The sequence below is a fragment of the Ornithodoros turicata genome, unplaced genomic scaffold, assembly GCF_037126465.1.
Source record: "Ornithodoros turicata isolate Travis unplaced genomic scaffold, ASM3712646v1 Chromosome22, whole genome shotgun sequence".
NCBI lineage: Eukaryota > Metazoa > Arthropoda > Arachnida > Ixodida > Argasidae > Ornithodoros > Ornithodoros turicata.
This window is the reverse complement of record NW_026999340.1, coordinates 1,157,205-1,181,271: the sequence shown is the minus strand read 5'-3', so window position 1 is coordinate 1,181,271 and position 24,067 is coordinate 1,157,205. Positions and strand designations below refer to the sequence as shown.

General features: G+C 43.4%; 1 protein-coding gene across 3 annotated transcripts in view; it reads right to left on the bottom strand.

The window, feature by feature from the left end:
• Positions 1-1,077: 1,077 nt before the first annotated feature.
• The window catches only part of LOC135373191 (A disintegrin and metalloproteinase with thrombospondin motifs 2-like), a 159,275-nt gene continuing 136,285 nt past the window's right edge, over positions 1,078-24,067 (bottom strand). For all 3 annotated transcript variants that reach the window (XM_064606432.1, XM_064606429.1, XM_064606430.1), the window contains 2 exons: positions 22,173-22,295; positions 1,078-1,247 (listed from right to left, as the gene is read on the bottom strand). In XM_064606432.1, coding sequence (XP_064462502.1) covers positions 1,143-1,247; positions 22,173-22,295 — 228 coding nt within the window. In that variant the 3' untranslated portion in view covers positions 1,078-1,142. The remainder of the gene's footprint in view (positions 1,248-22,172; positions 22,296-24,067) is intronic.

Sequence of the window (24,067 nt, the reverse complement as noted above, 5' to 3'; positions counted from 1 at the left end):
GATTCGCAAATAATAGATGGGGCCAAACGTGTGGCTATAAAACGCTGTGTTAGCCCTGGTGGATAATTCTTGCTGAGGACTTGCGGCTGGTAGGTCCAAGACCTCGCCGTTAACCCTAACTCTCGCAGGTTCCTATCTATATTTTTCTGTTGTAAATATTATATAATAAATCAGACTGCCAACTTCAGTTTCGTCGACGGCTTGTTTCCACTCTGACTGATGCGATCCCAGGGATATCAAGGAATCATCATCGAAATCTTCGTCACAGCATCACGGCACCCCAAAAGAAGAACGTTTGCCTCTACCAACAGTTAATCTTTTAATTTTTCTCCCCTTTTCGCCATTTCGATTATCTGTAGCTTTTTTTTCCTATATGCGCAGAGCGTATTTGCTACAAAGTACTAGAGTCTGCCAACAGCAGATTATGTTGTCGATACATGATGGATACGTCGATCACCGCTACCGCTATCATTCCGGCCAGATGTCAGGTCAGGTTGGGAGGGAGTGGCACAGAAAGCGACACTGTCCATACGATTCGGTTATCAGGAGGAATCAGCGAAATGAGCTTTCTCAGATTGAAGACAGATCTGCGGTGATGGCGTGCACACGACTATAGTCTCTGGGACAAGCCACCATCGCGTTCACGCAGTCATAGCGGTAACTGTTTGAAGCGCTCATAAGAGGACCATCAAGCAAGCCCATTCCTGACTAGCAGATGGGATTCTCACATACATGAACCCTTTCGTCGCTTATTGGATATACATACCATATTATGCATGCATGTTGTTGGATGACATTTGTCAAATTGGGAAAGTGGCAGGTCATCGGTTGCCAGACAGTCATGCTGTACAACAGTACTGGGTAAGCCAATATATGTTGTGTAACTTGCGTTTGTCTGTGTCGCAAATCTCCCATACTGTAAGAATGCAATTTTCTATGGTTCATGGCCATATTAAGGTGCATTCCCACAATGTCACAGTGGGCCATAGATAAAGCACAGAGAGGAAAGCACCTTTAGAGCAATGTCTGAGAGTTTGGTATTGTCACATCATAGTAACTGAAACGATGACAAAACGGGACGCTTGAGCCCCCAAAATAGGAATTCTTTTACTGCCGCGGAGACGTGTAACAAGTGACTTCCTTTAAAGCTTCTTCTTGGTATTCTTCGTCTTTTTGGCCTTCTTGGTCTTCTTTACCAGTTTTTTCCTGTATTCAGCAGAGTCGATGCATCTACCGTTAAAGCAAGCCTGCAAGGAAAAGCCATGTTATTCCTCACTGCGTCTCGTCACTTCAAGTTAACACAGCAACCGTTAAGGAAGGTGGAATCCCCCGAGCATTCACTAACTTCGAACAGGATGTGCTTTTGTCTTGCCCTCACTATAACGAGTGCCAAATTTAAAAACGAAGCTATCTTCGTGGTTGAAACCAAGTTCATGAAAGACCGCAGGTACGGAGGAGAAGTAACGAGACCAGACTTCGCCAAGATGCGACGCCCCTAATTGCTCGGACCTCGCTCGCGGTACCTCGGTGGCCATGTTTTACATGCAACCCATATACTTCGTAAAGATGACTGTACAGGGGTGTACCCTGTTACCCACTCTTAATAATAAAACTTTTGAAATCCACGGTAAGAAATCCACCTTTCAAATTCCAATCCTTTCAAATTCAAGCTGTCAAAATAAATCACAATGGGTCTATGCAGTTCAGTGTTAAGCATGGTTTTACGTGAGAAAATCAGTGTTTAAGAAGGTCACACTCCAGAATAACGAGTCTTTATGCAATTCCGTGTCGTAATCAGCATGTATCTCTCAATTATTCATTAATTTAATTAAGTTAGAGGGGTAAATAACTACGCGTATGAATACTAGGAAAACAACGCTTCAGAGGTTCGGCCGTTCGGCTACCATTGGGGACGAGGCTATTAGAGAAAATGGAGTAACGACGGAGCTGTATGGTGTTGCGTGATGTGCTGCATAAAAAGGATAATCACTGCAAGCTTTAATAAAGCATATGTTTCTTCTGCCTATTTCGTCAGGTATTTTTCAGACGTGTAACGACTTGGTGTGCTAACACGCGCGTGGAACTTATGAAGGAATTCATTGGTGAAGTGACATTGATGCAGTCGTAGCTGTTTTGGACAGGCAATCTGGTAGCGAAAAATGTCCACGATGGGCAACATATAAAACGTACCGCAAAACTGCTGTGTCGACCATTTGTCACGACGGTAATCACGTAAACATCATGGAAACGTCTCTTGCTTTCCTCGGCCTACGAAGAACCGCTAATGTTATGTTTGATAAGAGCCGCGAAAAGTGGTTTAGCAAGGTAAAACTGTGCCGGGAACGCCGTCACATGAGGGATGTGTTTAATTAAATCACGGTGAAAGATAGCAAAGGAATGTTACTGGTCATGTAGAAAGCAGATGTCGTTCACCAACATATCAATGGATTGTTTAAATGGTGTTCCTGTCAATGGACAACTGACGTTTTCGTCCCGTCTATACTGAGGAATGTTGGCCCAGAGCTTGGTTTCTGAATGCCGCAAACACTTCTCGCCAGTGTGGTGCACTGTGACTCAATGGGGCATTTACAGCTCAGTGTCGTTACCACGTGAGGCAAGTTGACTCTCTCAGGTGCTGTCACTGCAGTGCTGTAGAAGATCCAGAGTATATTCTTTGTCATTGCCCACCCTACTGAGCTTTCGAAACTGCCATTTTAAGACCTCAATAATCTGAACTCCTGCCCCTCTCTCTAAAATTTCTTGGCTTATAGCTAAATCGAGCCCACGAATGCCTGCTCTCGAAGCTCTTTTGGCAATTTTGGACTCCATGGGACATTATTTCCTTCCTCACACCACAAGCAGCTATGGGGTAGAGTACCACCTCAGGCAATGAAACTCTCTGTCCATCTCAAAATGAAGTTGATGAACAGCATCTGTAACTTCTGTGAGGTGGTTTAAACCACTCTTATAACTACATGTTATATAAACAAAATACAGAAACCGACACTTCCTCAGGTAGGACCTAAGGAAGCGTAGACCTCCATGCGAAACCTTGTACAAATTAAACTTAAACAAAAATCTTCAGTGTCGGTTTCTGTATTTTGTTTATGCCATCTAGAGGACTTGACTCCCCTCTTCGTATATCAACCACATGTTATGTGTAACCTAGGAATGCTGGTATGTGGGTGGAGTGACTAGTTTGCCACAGTACCACAAATAGGAATACAAATGGCTGATAAATCTGCTACAGAATCTGGGCAAAGGCGATGAGCACTTGGAATCATCACAGTTTTCAATACCATGCAGAGGAAGATAGAGTAGAGTACCCTCAAATTTTGTACTACTTTTTCTGAATTACTTGTAATTATGCAGCAGCTACACAGGCAGCAGTTAAAATGCTACTCAGAATTGCCAAAACTTCATGGTAGCACTCAATTCCTTTTACAAACTTTGGTTTGTGATGTGACGAATGTTTCGGTGACTTCCATAGGCCCGGTTTCACCAACTCTGGTTAACTCAACCAATATCAAGGGTTGCCAATCGTCGAACAGACACTTAACAGACACTTCTTTTTTTCCATCGGTGATGTGGTGAAGCAGATAGTTTAATGACCGTTCATCTTAGTTCAGATGCTGAAAAGGTTGGTGAAACTCGGTCATTATGTAGCCTTTGTGTTCTGGTGCTGTGCAATGGTTTTTCGAGGGATTCAAACTACAAAAAAAGGTTAGTCATAAAAAATATTCTTGGCATACCTACCTACCTACATATATGTCCTGGACAGCATGTAAGAAACTCAACAGAATATAAATGTCATCATGACATTGGTAGACAGACTGGTACCGAAACAAATCGGAAGGGGAGGGCTGGGTTCCACGAATGGGCCTGCCTCTCTTCACTGCCTCCTCTTGAAAGAAAAGTAGGACCGAAAGTCGTGTGCTCTGTCAAAGACCACCATAATCCCCTCAAGACCGTCCCTTTTTGATGCGAACTCGTCCCTCCTAGCTTTGAGCGTAGCTCAACTGTATCAAATTGGTGGCACTGTTGAACAGTATGATGTCACTTGTTTTTATGATGAACAGTATGATGTCATTTGTACCGTTTCTAAGGCAATTTGTACAAGGGTTTTGTATACCAGCAGTGTACTGTCTGCGAAAGGTAGTTTCCGTGTCCACTTCAAGAAGAGAATTTTTTAAGAGGCTTAGAGGATGCGTAACTAATGTGTGATTTTCACTAAATATCAGAAGAGAGGTACACACCAAAATACCTGAAACCCTCAACTCAATTAATTGTAGGATCAAAATTACGTGGGAATATATTGAGGTTTGTCTCGTTCACAAAAGACATTATTGCACACTCTGCAAAGTGCATCGGTAGTTGCCATGGCTTACATCAATCATAGATACTGCAAACCACTCATTGAGCATTGTCAGTCCGCGATTTTTAAGAGGCTTAGAGGATGCGTAACTAATGTGTGATTTTCACTAAATATCAGAAGAGAGGTACACACCAAAATACCTGAAACCCTCAACTCAATTAATAGTAGGATCAAAATTACGTGGGAATATATTGAGGTTTGTCTCGTTCACAAAAGACATCATTGCACACTCTGCAAAGTGCATCGGTAGTTGCCATGGCTTACATCAATCATAGATACTGCAAACCACTCATTGAGCATTGTCAGTCCGCGATACGCAAAGTGAAAAGCGTCATTGCCCATTGTGAACATGACCATGCAACAGTGCTTGCGGCTTCGCATTTCTCACTAGTTTCTTTCATCACTTTGTTATGAGATGACTAATGCTTTGCCAATTCAACACTTGGAACTTTGGAACAACTTTGCAAAGCATATGTACTCGTATGCACTTCCTTTAATCGCTTCAGGAATATTTCTCCCGTAACATATCTCAGCAAAGCAGTATGTCATGTAGGTAACACAATTTTGGCACAGTATTTGCTTGATATGTCCAACAAGCAGAGATATCAAATCTTTGTGCCAAAATGGTGTGCCACGTGTCCGTGTAAAGACGGGTCGCTTAGATGGAATAGGTACAGCATCTTGATGTTGAATGCAAGAACTTAATGTTTGACAACATATATGTCATGGGTTAAATAGAGCAGTATATCATACACATCAGAAGAATGCCAACACTTCAGTGCTTTACCTTTACCTGTAATTCCAATGTTTACTCTCCTTTCTATTGGAATTATGTATTTCAGAATCATTTTTGTATTACTGAATTTTAATTTGGCAATCCTTTCACATTTCTTGTGATAGACAGGTTAGCAATGTAAGCAGTGTTTATGTGCCTCTCACAACCTGCATCTTTATGCAAAAATACTCCAAAAGCCGGGAGACGACATAACTAGACAAAAAAGTAGAGAACTCCAACTTAACATAACAAAATAATAAGGTTTACTCAGACGTCATCCGTCATGCGACGGACATCATCAGTGCCAAACTGAATGAGCGATTGCACAACCGGTCATTATTTAAGGAGATGGGAGTATTATTCGGGGAAGGGCCACGGTTTTTCTTAAAAACCGAGGGGTCACTGCGTATGTTCCGAGACTCTAGAAGCTTCCTGTGTCCCCATCTTTGTTCTCTCTTGTTATGTTAAGTTGGAGTTCTCTACTTTTTTGTCTGCATTTTTATGTCTGAGGGTGCTTTTCTGACAAGAGTGCAAGGGTGCCGGCAACATGGCACATGTTCACAAAAATGCAGAGCCAGAAAGACACACACACACAAAGTATAGCATAACACAGTCCCAATCATTTTGTCGTGTCCTTTTTGATGTGTCGTCTGTTCTACAGTTGTTGTTTTTTGTGTATTTTCTGGATTTTAAGCCCAAGACCAGTTGCTGTAGAGGATGCTGAGAACATGTGAAGCATACATTTTCTCATTCTCACATTATGCCATAAGCAGTGTGAAATACAACCCAAAAGGAATTTAATGAGCGACAACTTGTCATCAAGATCAGTGTAGGAACATTGCAAAGGAAAAATAATTCTAAACCATAATGGATTCCTATCCTATCTAATGGTACGGTATCAGATGAAAGTAATCCAAATAATATTAAAGAAGTAACCGTGCAAATTATCAGTCAAACAGTGAAGCTGGCTGCAGTACACTACAATGTGTCACATGTAACAATATCAGTGTTTTCAAAACTGACACATAAACCTTAGGGAGGCCGCAATAGTCAAAGCGGGGGTTACACCACTTGGCGAAAAGAAAAAGGAGATGAAGTGAACGCAATATGCGACAAAACCAAGGAAACTATCAAGCTACAACTGCAATATATTGAAGTTGTTTTTAAGAAATAGAAGTTAGTTCAGCGCACAGATATCAGCTGTCGAACACACAGCCATCCCGAAAACTATGCCCATCTTCGTTGATGCATCCACGAATCCACAGGAAGACCGCCGAGGCTTTCCCACTCGGATTAAGTATCTGTACCTTGAACTGTGAACAGTTTGGTGTACACTCCAGAAAACGAGAACAGCTGATTGCCGATTTCATGGGCGCGGCCATGCGAGCCGACAAGGACAGTTCAACAGAGGAGCAATTTGAACGCGAATGTGGCGCTAGTGGTAGGCGCAACAATTTGCACTTCAAACGACGTAAAGTGACCAAAAATTGAGCAGCGAGGATGCGTGCTTGCTCATTTGTGATTATTTGGGCCTGTAATCCACATCACGGTTCAGAAAAGCTGCTAAAAATGCCGATGACTGGCACAAGAAAAACGAGTTTGCAATGTTTTTTGACCCGTTGCGGTTCAAGCGAATATATCTTTTTCGTGCTTCCTTCCCCTTTTTTTCTTTCGTGTTTTTTCTTTTTCTTTTATTGTTTTTTTCTTGTTGTCGGTTCGCTCCGGAGCCCTAGCTTGAAAAGCTGCTCCTGTTTAGTTTCGGTATAAATCGGAATGTGGGGGCAGGGGGAACAGTCCACCGCTCCTCGAGTTTTCACGGTGCTGGCTCTGTCCCCCCCCCCCCGAATTTTCCCTCCGAGGACCTCTTTGAGAATGCCGTACTTCTCAATCTCCAACTCCATGTCCAGCAGTGCTCTCCTTCAGGTTAGGTTAGGTTAGGTTAGGTTAGGGCTCGCTCCCCCTTGCCGACTTCCGAGTTAGTGCGAGCGAGGTATCTCGATAATGGAAAATCTGAAACGGTGCACTAAAAACAAATGTCACCTCTGTGGATAATAATTTGAAGCATATAGATGAAGGATTCATCTCATATCTAAACCGATTGCCAGCAATTCTGCTCTTTCTGTTTATCGAAGAACGAAAAACAGCTTCATAAAAACAATATATCTTAGTGAATTATGCAAATTAGAATGGCAAAATACCTTGCAGATAAGGTTTTCCTCCACTCGCGTACGCGTAAGTGCGATGTACACATAGTCCTAGTTGTTTTATTTTAAAAATATTAAAAATGCTACGACATCCGTTTGTGGCACCCCGTTTATTTTGTGTGTGTGTGTGTGTTTCAGCTTGGACAAACTTTTATAAAAAGTCACGAGAGCACGTCATTTTCACAGTTGAGTTCTACGGGCGCGTATCTTTTCCAAGAGAGACTATAATATGACTAATCAATCAAATTCATTAATTAACTCTAATAAGGACGTCTTGAACAAAAGCCAGATACCGATATGAGAGACTGTCCTAGTTAAAATCCACGTTTAAAAATTTTGAAACGCGTACGTGTATTAAAATATCAATCCCTGAATTTTGACATGCAAATGGCCAAAACCGAAACCGTGGCAACCACGTTTGGGGTGGTAGTCTTCACGGTACGGAATCTTCTATGGGATACTTCTGTAAGTCAACTGCGCTCGCAACTATATTGCCTTGGCTCAGAAACCGTATCTTTCTGGAACGTAGAGAGGGAAAAAGGAATCACACAACACGAATATACTTCAAGTACTCTTCTCCTTAGGGAAGCGAGGAAGCGAAAGATTTATTGACTCTACGTTGCACTAGTGTCAGCGCGCTGAGCGGTTGAGCTGGAATTGGAATTAGAATTGGAAATGAATCAAAAATAATGATAAATATTACTAAAAAGAAAAAGAATGAAAAAAGCGTTATCTGAGCTGATCGAGCTCGGTTCACTCTGGAAATTGTTGCACCGACGACTGGCGCCACGTTCGAACTTACCTAAAATTGCTCCTCTGTTGAACTGTCCTTCTCGGCTCGCATGGCCGCTCGCATGGCCGCGCCCATGAAAGCAGCAATCAGCTGTTCTCGTTTTGTGGAGTGTGCACCAAACTGTTTGTAGTTCAATCTACAGGTACTTAATACGAGTGGGAGAGCTTCGGCAGTCTTCCAGTGGATTCGTGGGTGCATCAACAAACATGGGCATAGCCTTCGGGATGTCTGTGTGTGTGACAGCCGGTGTCTTTCTCCGTCTGTTACGTCGCGAGACAACTGAGATCACCGTCTGTGCGCGCTCAGGAAGCTTGAAATCTGCCCTGATACATATACAGTAATATACACCTTCAATATACGCTGATACATATACGGTCAATAAATTGGGACTTGCTCCACGGCAATCTTTCCCGGAGTTCACAAGAGACACTGTTTGTGGATTTATGCCTTACATTTAATCTATCGCAGGTCGTTCCACATCCTACCCGAATAACTCATGCCACGCAGTCAACCCTTGACTTGGTTTTAACCTCCCATCCTGAGCACATCACTTCTTTGCATGTCACTGATGGTCTCAGTGACCACAAGGCTATTCTCTAAGATATCTCTTCAAGTAGTCCAAATGTTCATAAATTCAACGATAAAACCATATACGACTATGCTCGAGCTAACTTCCAAGCCATCAACGAGGGTCTTGAAGCTCTCTATGAAAATTCATTTCATGGCACCTTGCCTCACTCCATTGAGGATAACTGGTCCCTCTTTCGTGACAACATAAACTACCTTACCGAGTACAATGTTCCAAAGATAAGAGTGAAATCTTATGATCACAATCCTTGGTTCACGAAAAGTCTTAAAATCTTGCTAACCAAAAAAAAAGCGCTTATTCAGGAAAGCAAAGCGTCTTGGCGACAACGTATCATGGGCTAAATTTCATTACTGTGAACGGGAATACAGGCGCTCGATCAAGGAAGTGAAATATAAGTTCTTTACCATCGACCTCCCGTCTCTCTTGACGAATAAACCAAAACAATTTTCGAAAAGTTTATCTCCACCAAAATCCTACCTTATCGGTCTAACTGACACCCGCCGCCAACGACTGCGCCAACGCTTTCGCTTCCTTCTTTTCATCCATTTTCAACACCGATAACGGGTAAACCCAAACTCCATTATCAGTAATCGCCTCCTCACCTATGGTCCCCATTCATATCAGCACTCATGGCATTTGTAAAATCATTGGGTCACTTAAGCTGTCGTCAAGTGCTGGTCCGAAGGTTCTATACAACACGAGATCTATTTCCAGCAAGATTCTATGTTGCATATTTACTCAGTCACCCCAAGATTCTGCTTTACCGCAGGACTGGAAGACGGCGAAGGTTGTCCCTATTCACAAATCAGGCAGCTGCCACACCGTTAATAACTACCGCCCCATTTCACTCACTTCTACAGGATGTAAAATTCTCGAACGCATACTCCAACGTAGTTAAGTACCTTGAAGAAAAATGCTTCTTCTATCCCTTGCAGCACGGGTTGTTTCGAAACCTCTTTTCATGTGAAACTCAAGTAGCCAGTTTTGCAATAACAAACAACGTTGGGCTAGTTGGTAAGGATATGGCATGGTAGAAAGCACACAGAAACACGGACAAAAGAAGACGACGAAGAAGACGAAAGAAGACGAAGCGCAGGTGGTGTCGGCTTCTTTTGTCCGTGTTTCTGTGCGCTTTCTACCATGCCGTAGCCAGTTTTGTTCACGACATCTTTCTCCACGCGGACAATAATCATCAGACCGCTTTCTTAGACTTTCGCAAGGCCTTCGATATGGTGCCGCACTCTAAGCTTCTATACATACCCTATTTGCTTAACCTCGACCTGTATGTCGTCCGTTGGATAGCTCAATTTCTGACTAATCGTACGTTATTTGTTACTTGCAACAACCACCCATCCTCAAATGTACCTGCGCTTTCTGGTGTCCCTCAGGGATCAGTCCTCGGCCCTCTCCTTTTCCTTATCTATATAAATGACCTTCCTTCAGGCATATCTCCCACGATCCGTCTCTTTGCTGATGTCTGTGTAGTGTACAGGCAAATCCTCTCTCCTTCTGACCAACTAACCTTACAAAGCGACCTTTAACTAATCCGGCATTGGTGCAATGAGTGGCAAATGCCTCTGAACATTGCACAGTGTCGCATTTTGTCGTTTTCTCGAAGACGGGTCTCCTGCCTTCCTCCCTACCCCTACACTCTAAGTGATATCACATTAACCCGAGCAGATTCTTACAAATATCTTGGAATCCACCTTTCCTCCAACCTAACTTGGAACGAGCACATCAACCACATAATAACTAACGCTTCTCGCTCCCTAGGCTTTGTTAGACGCACCCTCAGGTTGGCGGCCTCCATCTTAAGCTCCTAACCTTCACGGCTCTTCTACGAAGCAAGTTGGAATATGCATCACCTATTTGGGACTCTCCCCAAAAGTATCTCTGCGACGCCATAGAAGCCATCCAGAATCGGGCTGCCCGTTTCATTTCCAACGACTACTAATTCGATACCTCTGTAACCGCATTAAAATCAAATCTTAATCTCGACTGACTCGAACATCGTCGCCGTCTTGCCAAGCTAGTCCTCTTCCATAGGTTCTTTTTCATCTTGCTACCGCACCAATTACCCATCACCTGCCCGAGTGTCATTTTTCCTCGCATCGACCACGCTAATAAGGTCACACGCTTTCATTGTAATACCAACGCATTATCCAGATCATTCTTTTGTTCAACTGCCATCGAATGGAACAACCTCCCATCACCTCTCACAACTATTATTGAGCATACAGTATTTTGTAACACCCTCTCCCGTTCACTCCACCCACAAGACCACCACGCTTGTATGTCAGTTGCTATGAAAATTTTCACCTCCCCCTTATCATGTTTGTTAATTATCTGTACTTATGTGAACGAACTCCCTGTTTCACGCTTTAATACTTGTTTTCATATAAGTTTGTACTGTCGTCGTTTCTTTATTTTCCTGTTTACTTACTGCTAATCGCGTTGTTCTTTTCTGCTTGCTTGTTTGTTTCTATCAAGTTGCTGTAAATGTATCTTACGCTCCAGTTCCCACCCCCCACGTAATGTCCTCCGGACCCTTGGGGTTCTCGAAATAAAGAAATAAAGAAATATTAATGTTATACTAGTGTTTGCAAGTAGTGTCTGATGTAGGTCCACGGTCTCGTCATGATACAGTGAGGAATACTGCGACACACTTGATTCAAAGCATTGCTACGAGTTAGCTTGTTTCCCGACTGATTGTGCGCTGAACTGAACTTGCATTTTTGTAAAACAACTTCAATATAATGCAGTCGTTGAGAGATAGTTTCCTTGGTTTTGTGGCATATTGCGCTCACTTCATCTGCTTTTTCTTGTGCCCCGTTTGGGCTATCGCGGCCTCAATGGGGGTCCTGACACACGGTTTGGGAAACACTGAGGCATACTGTATATTGTTACATGTGACATGTTGTACTGAAGCCAGCTTCACTGTTGTATTATTTCTTCGCATGGTTACTTCTTCAACGTTACTTGAATGAGGAATGCGGAGAATTAGGAAATGTATGCCTTGCATGTTCTGGATGTGCTCTAATTGCTGACCCCTGCTGTTGGGCTAAAATCCAGCAACTACACAAAAAGATTAACAAATGCAGAGCAGGACACAGTAACACGGACACAATGACATGATTGAGATCATGATATGCTGTCAATCCTTTTCTGTGTTTCTGGTTCTACAACTTATGAACATGCGCCACATTGCCAGCGCCCTTTCCCTCTAGCTACGAACAGGGCCTCTCAGTAATAAAAATGCAGGTTGTCAAATGCATATAAACAGTGCTTACATTTTTGGGGGTCTTTGCTCATCTAATGTTTATGGCAGAAAATGCTCCTCTAGTTCACATTGCATACTGAATATGAGTGTGCTCCACAGCCACAAACTACATTGTAAACTAGCACTGCAGTATGTTTATCGTCACACATGAAATTACCCTTCATAAGTGCATCATGCAAGCTCATTGATTCTGATGCTAATTGCTCACGAAATAACACGGGGTGGATTGAAAGACACTGGAATCACATGTTGCGTCACTAGCAGTGCCATACTCACTCAGCACTGACATCACAACCAGTGATTTTTCACTGAAACCCGCAACTCAACGATGTAATTCACATCTCGATTGCAGAAAAAGTAAGCACATGTTTGTTATTACTTGGTATACAGTTGGAACTTGTTAATGTGATGACGGTCATTCTCGTGGATTTTGGCAATGAAACCATTTTATGATAAAAAAACACCTGTCAAGGTGTAAGCTATGAAAAATAGTGAATTGAGTGAGGCATTTTAAATTGCCTTTTTTCCTTTATATTTTCAATGCTGACATACATCAGCTTGTGTAACTGTCAATCTGGGCTGTTCCAGCCAAAACCAGCCAGAGATGTAGCTTGCCTCTCTTAAATATCACTGGAAAAAATTGTGTGCATTTTTTAGACGATGCATATATCGAGTGTAACTCATCATTTTGTTTTCTTGAACAATGGGGGCGCATTAAACTGTGCCAAAATATGAAGTTGTCCATTACGAGCTTCTGACATCTACATATACATCATTTGTGCGCTTTCCTTGCCTGGTGTTAGAGGGGAAGCATGGGTCTGCCATCCCAAAGGGTATGTAGAACGAGTATAAAGCTGGTGACGTAGTGAGAACTCGAGAAAAGAGCACATTTGGAGTCAAGTTTACAATAAATTTCTGACAAATTAGCATTCTTGAAGGAGCCCCAGATTATTTATGCTTGTAACTGATTGCTTGTGATTAGCTTCACATAAAAATATCAAGCTGATCTATAGTCATTGTTTAACCATGTGTTTGAGAATATCAAGCACTTGCAAAAAATTATTTTTTTTTCAGATAGTATATTCACATATAGGTCTTCTAAAAGAAATCTTCCCTTATTTGTATAACTAGTCCTCTCCTGCAACATATTGAAAATCTAGAGGTTTATTTTTCTTTAAAAAAATTGTCACCATAATGTGCTGCAACTTGTTCATCAGTTGAGGCCATCTAGGAAGCAAAAAAAAAAAAAAAAGATTTTCAGAACCTACAGGAGTACTTGCTCTTACGCAAGAAAAATGTTTCGTCAGCTATTCGTATCCCATCTGTATGATGCTATAGCACACTTTGAACAAATTCTGCATCTCAACCGTTCTGCCCAGTTCTACAGATTAATTGCAGTCGCTGCTTCATAACAGTTTTGTCAACATTTATGATTGTTTTCACATACCTGAAGTCATCTGGAAAGTGAACAAATCTCATCATTTCAAGGGCATACCCTCTCCTATAGCATGTGCAGAATCTGCTGGCATGTGTTTTCTGTAGATCTTATAGAATCAGTTGACCATATTGGCTCAGATCATGTCAGAATGCGACATAACAGCTTTTGGAAACAATTTATTATGATCTCGTGTGCCCTTCAACCACAACAGAAAAAAAGCCCACACTCTTTCTTTCAGTGGAAATAGGTGTTTTTGCTGCATTACAGATGGCTCAAATTAATTGTACCTCCTTGTGGCCTGGGTGGAGCATGCCTCACTGTGCTTTATGTCCAGTAATTTCTTCTCCAACCGTATCTCTTTGGCAGTGAGCCACAACGCATGCAGACTTCAAGCTTTCTTTCACCCGGAAGAACAGCTTACAGCTCTGCAGGCATCAAAATATCTGCACACAATAGGGGGCTACAATCTAGCCCTATAGGTGCCAACGTTTTAAATGGTACTGCGAACATAGTCATAGTACCCTATATCACGGCACAAAGCAATTATGTCAAAGTTATGCTTGTGGAGGCAAAGCCACGCTTGCCAAAGCCAAAGAGGCAAAGTGATGCTTATGGAGGGTTTTATTATGCCCTGCTGTTCAGTGTATGGCTTCCGTTTTTAGCTGGAACAAACCAATAAAAAAATAATATGAGGAAAGAAATATGCCACCTTCAGTTGTCATTGACCAAGCAACTAAGTCAATAATGGTGGTTGTTATTCACTCTGCTGTGTGATTGTGTTCATGTTAATTCACCTGTTTGGTACTGTGGTACCAGCTAGCTTCCTTGTAGCGTAACATATACAGGGTGTCCCAGAAAACGTGTCATTGAATTATAATAAAAAAACTATACCACCTAGAGTCATGCGGTCAACGGCATTTGTTCTTACTAGGTTTTTGCCACCTCCTGACGTGAATGTCGTGTAACGTAAATTTAATTATGTAAATTTTTGCGAGCTTAAGTCGGAAATTTCCCAAGTAAAGGTCACTTTTTTACCCCACCAATGTGAAGAGCGTGTCTAATTTAGTCAAATTAATGTTAACTGACAGGGATATTCAGGAGCCATCCCATCGGAAAAAAATAGCCGAACATCATGCTCTACGCAGGTCGCGCAGAATAGCGCACGACGAAGGGAGGTTGGAAATCCAGCCCTCCTTGACATCGCAGAAAGAGATAAAACAGGAACGGCTTATCACGCCCGACTTATGCTGGGATAATGCTTTCCCTCTCCTAATTTTAGGAACTGTTACTTTTTCTACTATCACTCTGTGGGCTGGCTTCAGAACCTCCTTTCGTCGCACTGAGAGCGATTGCGCTCAAAAAGTCATCGCGCGCTATGGTCCGGTGCTCCGAAAAGCATGATATTCGGCTATTTTTTCCGATGGGGTAGCTCGTGAATACCACTGTGAATTATCATGAATTTGAGTGAATTCCGCACGCTCTTCATATTGGTGGGGTAAAAAAGTGACATTTGCTTGGCAAATTTCCGAGTTCAGTTCGCAAATATTTACATAATTAAACTTAAAGTACATGACATTCACATTGGGTGGTGGCAAAAACCTAATAAGAACAAATGCTGTTGACCACATGATTTTAGGTGACGTAGTTTTTTTTTTATAATTCAATGACACGGTTTCTGGGTCACCCTGTATTTGACCACATGGAGGACAAAGAGGAGGAATTAGCTAGTCTGGTGTAGGAGCTCTCACACTGGCATAGCTGGTCAAAAAGAAAATGTGGGTCATACATCACATAAAACACAAATACCAGTATATTTTCAGCAAGCACTGGTTAGTTTATAGTAGGTGTGGTGCATATAGCGTGTCCATGGACTGATTTTTTTTTTATTCTTAGAGAAATCATATTTTTGCAGTTATGAGTTGACAACATGTCCTACATCCAAAGTGGATGTACTAATTAGGTCTCGTTTAATTATTGGAAATAGAAGGTCGGTGCAAATGCAGTGTCGGTTTCCTTATGTGCCGCTAAAGTTTTCAAAAGTATGCTCGTGACCATTTAGTGTGAGGACATGGCCCCGAAATAATGGTTGTGTGAGAGTAAGCCTCGGAGCGTTCTTTTTGCCTTTTCACTTGAACGTGAGGAAGAAACAACGCTGCAGAACTGCAAGCAGCACATTTAATGTAATGTCCCGCAGGATGCAAGTTTTACAGCGATTTCACATTTCAGCACAATATTTATAAGCTGTAAAAATAGGTGCAAGGGTACCATACAATGGAGTAGCTGGTACCGTAAATTTTAGACGTTATTTTACAATTTCAATTTTAGAATTTCAGTGAAAACAAAGTGCTTGAAGTATTATGTCTAGATACATCTTTTGCAGCTTTTGCATGGCAAATCGTTGTCTAGGAAGGTGCGCGAATCAATGTGGATGTTCCTGAAATGAGAATCTTATTTCGTTACACTTTGAGATTACCGTATGCTGGTTACAAAAAATTAGGACCTCTGCTGACTCAAGTTATTCATCCGAGAGAAAATAGTTTTTTCTTGCAAACAAACAAACAATTTCTTCACATTCATATGCAGCTTATTTGCAGAAACGCATTTCGAGAGTCTGTCCAGTACCTGTTCCCTGCGTTAATCAGAACGTAGGCTCACAAGGAAAACCACAGGCAGGTTCCGATTTCACGATTCTACGGTTCTGAGGCTGGAACACACACAAACACATACAGACGGATAAACACAACACATCCACACGGTATCGGAATCAGGCTTTTTCGTCGATCGTCACTTTCCAACTATACGATTTCACAACCAAGGCAGCCCTGCAGGAGAATGGCGATGTTCGCGACAATGTTCATAAAATAGCAGGTGTCCACCATAGCTGGGACCAACACCGGGAACTCATTTGGTGACACCACACGCATTCAGAGTTCGACATACTCAAATTTGACAGGCGAGCAGCAGAACAAACCATTAACTGCAGTGTCAACAGAATCCTGATAGCCGGCGGAGAATACAGTAAACGATTCGTCCGGACTCGGTACTCTCGTTCCCAGCCCACCGCAAAAAGCCTCACCCTGCGAGGAACTATTTTGAGACGCGGGAGCCAAAAGCCTTCGCTGCTCTGAGGTTGCCGTGCCTGTCGACCAATCAGAGACGATTTATTTTGAAAGTTTGAATCTGAAGCGTTTGTATCGCAAAAGTTGATTTTTGCGGCTTTATCTTTACACCGTGGATTTTTTCGTCATTTATTTCGAGGAGTTTATTCTCGAAGTTTATTTTGCGAAGTGTAAACCAGAGTGATCCCCCGTACAGAGCGAGTTTGGATAACAACTATGCACTTCGTATGCTTGGCAATAGATAGTGCCTTGCATCGTCACCCGTTAAAAGGGCACTAAAATGCAAAAACAACTTACTCTCTCATGAAAGTCCGTGTTTCAATTAGTACAGTTTAAATAGAATTAGTTGACACAGCAGTTCACAATTCGCAGTTCAGCAACAGCAGTTCACAGTTACTTCACACTTTGGCAGCAACGAATGGGATCCCCGGGAGGCAAAGACTAGCGGCATCCAATAAGACAATAGGAGAAGCGAGCGCATACCTATCGCGCGTGTGTGGATTGGAACGGGTCCGATCGTAGTGTTCCGTATATGCGCGGCATGATGCACACTGCTGCATGTTTCAGTAGCTATTCACTGAATTGTAGCCCACAAGGGTTTTCGCGAATGTTCCACTGACAACATTTATCTTCCCATCCTTCGAACAGCGACGCCAGTCCGCTTCGCAACGCGCACTATTGTTGAATTCCAATGGCAGAATCGGAGCAAGTGTCAGACTCGGCAATGGAACGGCTTGATCTGGCCTAGAGCAAGTGATCTGAATCAGGCTCCCACGGCTCCCCATAGAGCCCATAGTTTGAGATAATTCAGGCAACACTGGATATGCAACCAATGAAAATGAACTATGATGCCTACCATTCGGCCAATCAGGAGTCTCTCAGTTTGGCTCGCCTTTCGGACCGGTACTGGCTACCATCGGCTTTTACTTTTACTGGTTTTCATGCCCGACGCTCGTTATTCCGTATTCCAGAACAACTAGGCAAATTTTTGACAAAACACACATTTATTTGAAACATCGTACTGATTCAATAGTGTGACACAAATATTCACCGTGCGTACAAAGTCCAAATCGTTGCGTTCGTTGACCAAGTTCGAACTCGAAAAACACACACACACACTCTACTCCCAGAAGTGAGCGACGCTCACACGAGTGCATGCGATTTCACAGTTGGCATCTCCTTTCGTTGGTTGCAGCGCGAAGGTTTCAACGAAGCGGGCAATGCTTGTCGCAACGGACACCGAATCCTGTGTCCGTTGTGACTGCATTTGAAAATGCGACGGCGCTCACAAGTGTTCCTCAGGCGTCAGCTCACCACTGCATTCCAGTTCTGAACTCGAGAGACTGTTCGTACGTAGGATACTTGTGTCGGGAACATCACAACACGCACTGAGTCACTCTGACACACTAACAAATCTGGGACTTCTCTTTGAATAATGCCATCGTACGGTGGTGTCAACTGACATCGTCGAGACGTGAGACGCCGCTGCCACTTCTCTCCCTTGTCTTCTCGTAACTGCCCGCCAGACAGGCAGCCCGCGAAAGAATGCTCTTTTGAAACTTTGCCAACCAATAGCAGAGCGCGCAATGTCCTTCGGCCAATGGGTATCAACTATGATGCCTGACGGAATAATACCACGTGTTCATGACGTGCAAACATTTTTTTAGACCCGCGAAGAGGGAGAGCTATGGGGGCATGATCTGAATCTGCGAATGGAACACTTGCGCCCAACTTGGAGTTTAGTTCTGGCCAATCTCCCTTGGTGGATGGTGGCCAGAGACGAAGGAAGAAGAAGGTACTCATGTTCCATTACGCCATGTTTTGCAACATCAAGGTCCTTCTTATAGGTCCAGGTCCCTCCTATAGGTCCTCTTAGGTCCTTAAGACTCGTTGCAAAGCGGCCACGTTAGCGAAGCATAAGCAGGAAATAGGAAGCACAAGCGACAAGTGACACGTCACAAAGAGTTCCGGCTTAATCTGCCTATTTTGGCGGAGCAGTCTGGGTTGCTCCGTGGAGCGACCTTGGCTTGAATGCCGCTCCAAAGCTCCCATTGGAAGACTCCAGAACTGTTCCTAATCTGCCAATCGAACATACTTGCTCTCGGCGGAGCAACAAAACTTGCTCCGGAGGCGCTCCGAATCTGCTATTGGAATTCAACATATGTTGTTCACCGGGTCGGCTTCATCGCGTTGCACGCGCGTGCACGAACATCATTAACTAAAAATCCCTATGCACCAGCTGAAGTGTCATTCAGCTTTTAGCGCCGCAGCTAAAAAGAGTCCCGTATAATGTTGATTGTAGTTTCGTACCAAGTTTTGAATTATGATAATAAGTACTAAATTAACATAGCGTGTACCGTAATTCGAAGTTTTTGCATTTTAGTGCCCCTTTACGGGCAGACTCATCCGAGATATCGACGAACATAGAAGAAAAAAGCACGCGAGCAACATCATAGTCGACCGCAGAAAATTCACGTAATCCAGGCGTTCAAAATTCCCAGTGCGCTCAAGTGACATTTCGCGCTCGCTTCTTGCTGTAGGTTGATGAACTTAGTACGGAGATCGGAAATACACCCGACTCTGGTGCCGTTGAGAGCCGTTGACGAGCTAGCTACAGTTGTTGTGGACGGCACGACGTGTTACGTAAGTACATGGGCCGTCATGCGGCCCACAAATGGGATCTTGATGTCAGACGATTCATGAAAAGTCATTTTCAATTGTAATATGGTGAAATTGAAAGAAAGAAAGAAAACCAGCCACTCCAGTAGTCCACAGTGAAGTTCCTCCGATCACTATTTCAGATGAGGCTCGTTGTATTCGTACTACCGTTACCGGCGGGGAGGGAAGATGCTTGGAAAATCAAATCATTGAGAAATAGCGACACTGGATGAGACACTTGAGCAAGAAAATAAATGTATTGTAAGGAGACCTCTCGGTTCCTATGATGCTTATAATATGAAACTCCCGATGACGCTAATTCCAACAGGCACGCTATTTTCCATGAATTTCCCTCACAAGTATGACCATTTGAAATGTGACCAGTGACCAGTGATTTACCCAGAACCCACTGCACTCCAGCTCCCCCAAATGTTTGGTGACACACCCCTAGCTTTTTAGCTGTGCATTCCCTACAAAGTGGGGACCTCGCTATCCCGCAACCACAATTTTTTGCAACACCCCCACGTGCTTTGGTATCTGAATAAAACTACTGTCAGGGACAGTAAGCACGCGACGCAAGCAGCACGAGTAAAATATGTGCTATGCTGTGATGAAAGCTCAGGAGGGGATGTCTTGTCTAAGTCCCAGCCAATTCGTTTCATAAGTTCCTCAACTTCGTTGTCGTGATGAGCAGTTGGTGTTCCTTGCTGGAAAGTTGACACATTCACTTCTTTCTACACTGCAGATCACATTCAACCTTCATCGGGGACAAAAACAAGGTATTCATTTCACTTGCGCTTCCTTGAAGCTGAATTATAAGAGGCATAGACCGCGCACGTGTGTTTTAGGTACGGAATCAAGTTGAATCAGGTTTGGCAGAGCTTGTATATGGGTGAAGCCGCGATTACGTGAACCCTACCCGTTTCTGTCGGTTTCATGTAACTGCAGCTTCTGTCATACGACCCAAATGTACAGCCTTTGTCAAGCCTGATTCAACCAAATGTTTACACCTGATGTGTACACGAATCCACATGTAGAAAAACAACTGTAACATGAAAAACTGTAGTTTATCATGTTGAATGGGGAAGTATAGATGAGTTTCTAACAGAGTCAGTAACTCAGCGAACACTATGTATACAATTTTCCCCAGACAGATAATGATTATCATGCTGGGTTTACGTACGTCGCGAGTCACGCAAGAGGTGGCTTTGCAGTGGCATTCGAAAGTGGTGACCAACCCAAGTGTCGTGGAGTGACCGACGTGTCTATCTCTCTCTCTCTCTTTCTTTCTTTCTTTTTATTTTGTTTTTGTTTTTGGGTGTCCTCTTAAGGCAAAGCGCACGTTCGGCGCCAATGTGAAAAAGGTGCAGAAATGACTGATTCCTAAAAGATATATACCTTACTATTTTGGTCGGGCATTACTGTCCACGGACGAACATTCAATGGCAGAAGTGCAAGGGCGCGGGCGAGCTGGTACATTGTAAAACGACGATAAAACCTGAGACACGGAACAGAAAAAGACGACACGACGTGTTCTCAAAACGTGTCGAGAACATTCAATGTTGTCGCTTCGCCATTGTGTTTATCGTTCCAAGTTCCCACACACCAAATCAATACGTTTTTTTTTTTTTGTTGTTGTTCCTGGTGAAAGTTTAAGCTGCGCTAGGGTGTAAAAATAAGAAAATGTATCTATGTTTCAACACGGGACACCCAACGCACTTGTAAACAAGGCAGATAAGGAACCCAGGAAGGGAAGTGCCCCTTGACTATATGACAAGGGGGCGCATGTCCTCCTAAGCCTTCGTCTCTGCTTTGCACTTATTTTACACGTGCTGCTTGTGTGGCGTGCTTACTGTCCTGGACTTCTGATACTTTATGGTCCGGAACAGTCGTTCCGTTGCGTTGATGATCCGTTGAACAAATGCGTTGAATGAAGGTAGTTCCTAAATGCGTTTGCGCACTGTAGTATGGCGATGATACCCGTTTCCTACTACGAGTGTGCGAAGGCGACGTAATCAGCTTCTTCTTAGGGGCGACACTCATCCAAGACTGCATCAATTCGCCACAGAATACATCAAAGGCAACAGGAGAAAAAAAAAGAACACTAAAGATGACTCTGAATAGAACCGAAGTAGCTCTCCCATGGAAATTTTCACGATACTGGCATTTGTTCTATTGCTTGGGACGTTATAAAGGTACAGAGAAACGACCACAATTGGGCACTTAAGTTCCGAAACCACACACACACACACAAGTGATTATGTGTCTCCTTACGCTTAAGGTCGCTGTTGTTGGAGTAGTACGCCACGAAACAAGAGTATTTGGAGAAGGATACCACTCCGCGGAAATTACCACTCGCGGAAAATACGGCTCGTAAATTTCCGAACATACAGACGAATAATGTAGGTAAACGACACTCCCAATTACGTCTGAGAAAAATGCTTTCGAGCCCGTAATTCAATAAAGAAAAGTAACCTTAAAGGTAAAATGGTAAATTAAAAAATTTAAATAAGAGAAGCAAAATGGCAAAGCCGAAACACTACAGATATGCATTGATTATGTAAAAAAAAATCAATGAAATAGTACTGTCAGCTCCTCAACAAAGTACGTTTTGTAGTAGGGGAAGCACTATTGCACGCGCTCGATTCCATGGAAAATCCTGCAGATTTGTCAAAACTGTGTTCTCGAACTTCCCGGACGCCGAAATGTGCAAGTGTCGAACTATGAAAATAAAGCAGCGACTAAGAGGCACTGTTAATGCTACCAGCACGCGTAATACATGTTGCTAGTGTGTGACATACGTCATGGGTGGTCACCATGGATGAATGGTCACTTGGAGAGGATTTCTTTGAGCCGTTTGCGTTACGCCCTCCCCGAAAACGTACTCAATATTAAAACGAATGAACAGCCTAGCAATTGGGAATAGTGTAAACAATTTTACCATTTTGCTGTTCTTACTGTCGCACGCAGAACCATCAAGAGCTCCGACCGTTGAGTAGTAGGTATAGCCGTCCGAGCCTTGCCTTGTTTTGCAGTTGACGTTGCAATCTGTCACTCCCTTTTCCTGCAATAAGAACCACAATAAATGAGACGACAGAAAATCTCCGACAAATTCCGGCGCTTGCAAGTGCACATCACGAGTGCCCTGTGTGCCGGTAAAATCAATTACCTAGCTGGAACAGCAGTGCTGACCGATTTCACATCAGTTCAGAGTCAGTTCATAAGCCCCGTGGACCTCGTTGATTTTTACTATTTTAATAAATTTAGAAGGTATGTGATGACAACTGGCGGGAAAACTGATGATTTTAGAAGAGTAACTTTTGCGGAAAAATCGAGCAGATATAGCAGTGCTATCAATTCCATACAGGCCAGTAAGCTGGCCTGTATGGCCACTGTTATGAAGAGAAAGAAGACGATTCTCGTACTTGTTGAGTGCAGAGTAGTCATTCTGAATGAAAGCTGTTCGTTACCTCCCTAGGGTGCTTCCCTATATTTTTGGTGCCGAAACCCGGGAAGCGTAGCCTCACTCATTGAGGGAAGGATTCCCGGGTTAGTCACTGTGATGGGCTGAAACTGTTAATTCCAGGTGTATCTCTATAAACCCTTAACGCCAAAAAGGGGTCACTAGATTTCCGTAACAAGTGCTTCACTGTTCTAGCCATACACCCAACTGCTACATTCGACTGTGGATAACGTGGACTATTGGTAACATGCCTAAATCCATAAACGTTCGAGAAATTGCGAAACTCTCCCGACGCGAACTCTGGCCCATTATCACTCCTCACTACATCTGGGACCCTAACCCGCGCAAGAACACTTTTACATGCATTAATAACAGATATCGCCGAGAATCTGTCCGCAGTCAGCACCTCGGGGAACCTTGACATGTAATCCACTAGACGAAGGTAGTCCTGATCTGCCAAACCTGCTCCCACCACCTTCCGCGGCTAGCACGGTGTTGGAGTCGCAACGCACGGTTCCCTAGGAAGTACCCTCGTGTCTGCACATGTCTTACAACAAGGAACCATAGACAGGATATGACCGTGTATGCCGGCGACCACACTGACTCATTCGTTAACACGGGATTTACATCGGGTTATTCCCTGATGTCCTTCGTGAATAAAAGGAAGCGTCCTCTTCTGCAGCGCTGCCGGCACCACCACACTGTGACCTTAAGCAAACCTCCTTCAGCCACATACAATTATACCTTATGCTGGCAAACCTCTTCAAATAGACTGTGGCACCTTATTTTGTTGAGGCCAATCCTTCTTGATATATATTTCATGATCGCAACGCATTCAACGTCCTCCTTTTGCTCCTTTTGTACTCGTATGAAACTCAGTGGTCAAATTTGTTGCGTTACTTCAAAGGGCACACTTCGATGAGAGAAACACTTCGATGGTTCTCGGGTACGGTCAGCCAACTGGTGTTTGGAAAGCGTGTCTGCTGTAGCCAATAATTTCCCTGGGACATGTAGAACCCTCTACTGATACCTCATAAGCTTCATGCGGGAACATTGATCCCTTGGCGGTAGCAAATCGAGCTCCTAACTGCCCTACAATCCCAACAAGGGCTTATGATCCGTTTCCAGGCAAAAGTTCAATTATCGCACATACTCATCGAATCGCATCACTGCCCATGCGGCCGCAAGCGCCTCCTTTTCTGTCTGGCTGTATCTCTTTGTAGGTGTTAACGAACTCGAAGCATATGCAACTGCTCGACGTTCAGCTGAAGGCTGTTCCTGAAGCAACACTACTCCCAATCCATGAGAGCTGGTGTCTGCGGAGACTAGGGTTGTGTACTCCGGGTGGTATTTCGCCATGCACAGTTTGGAAG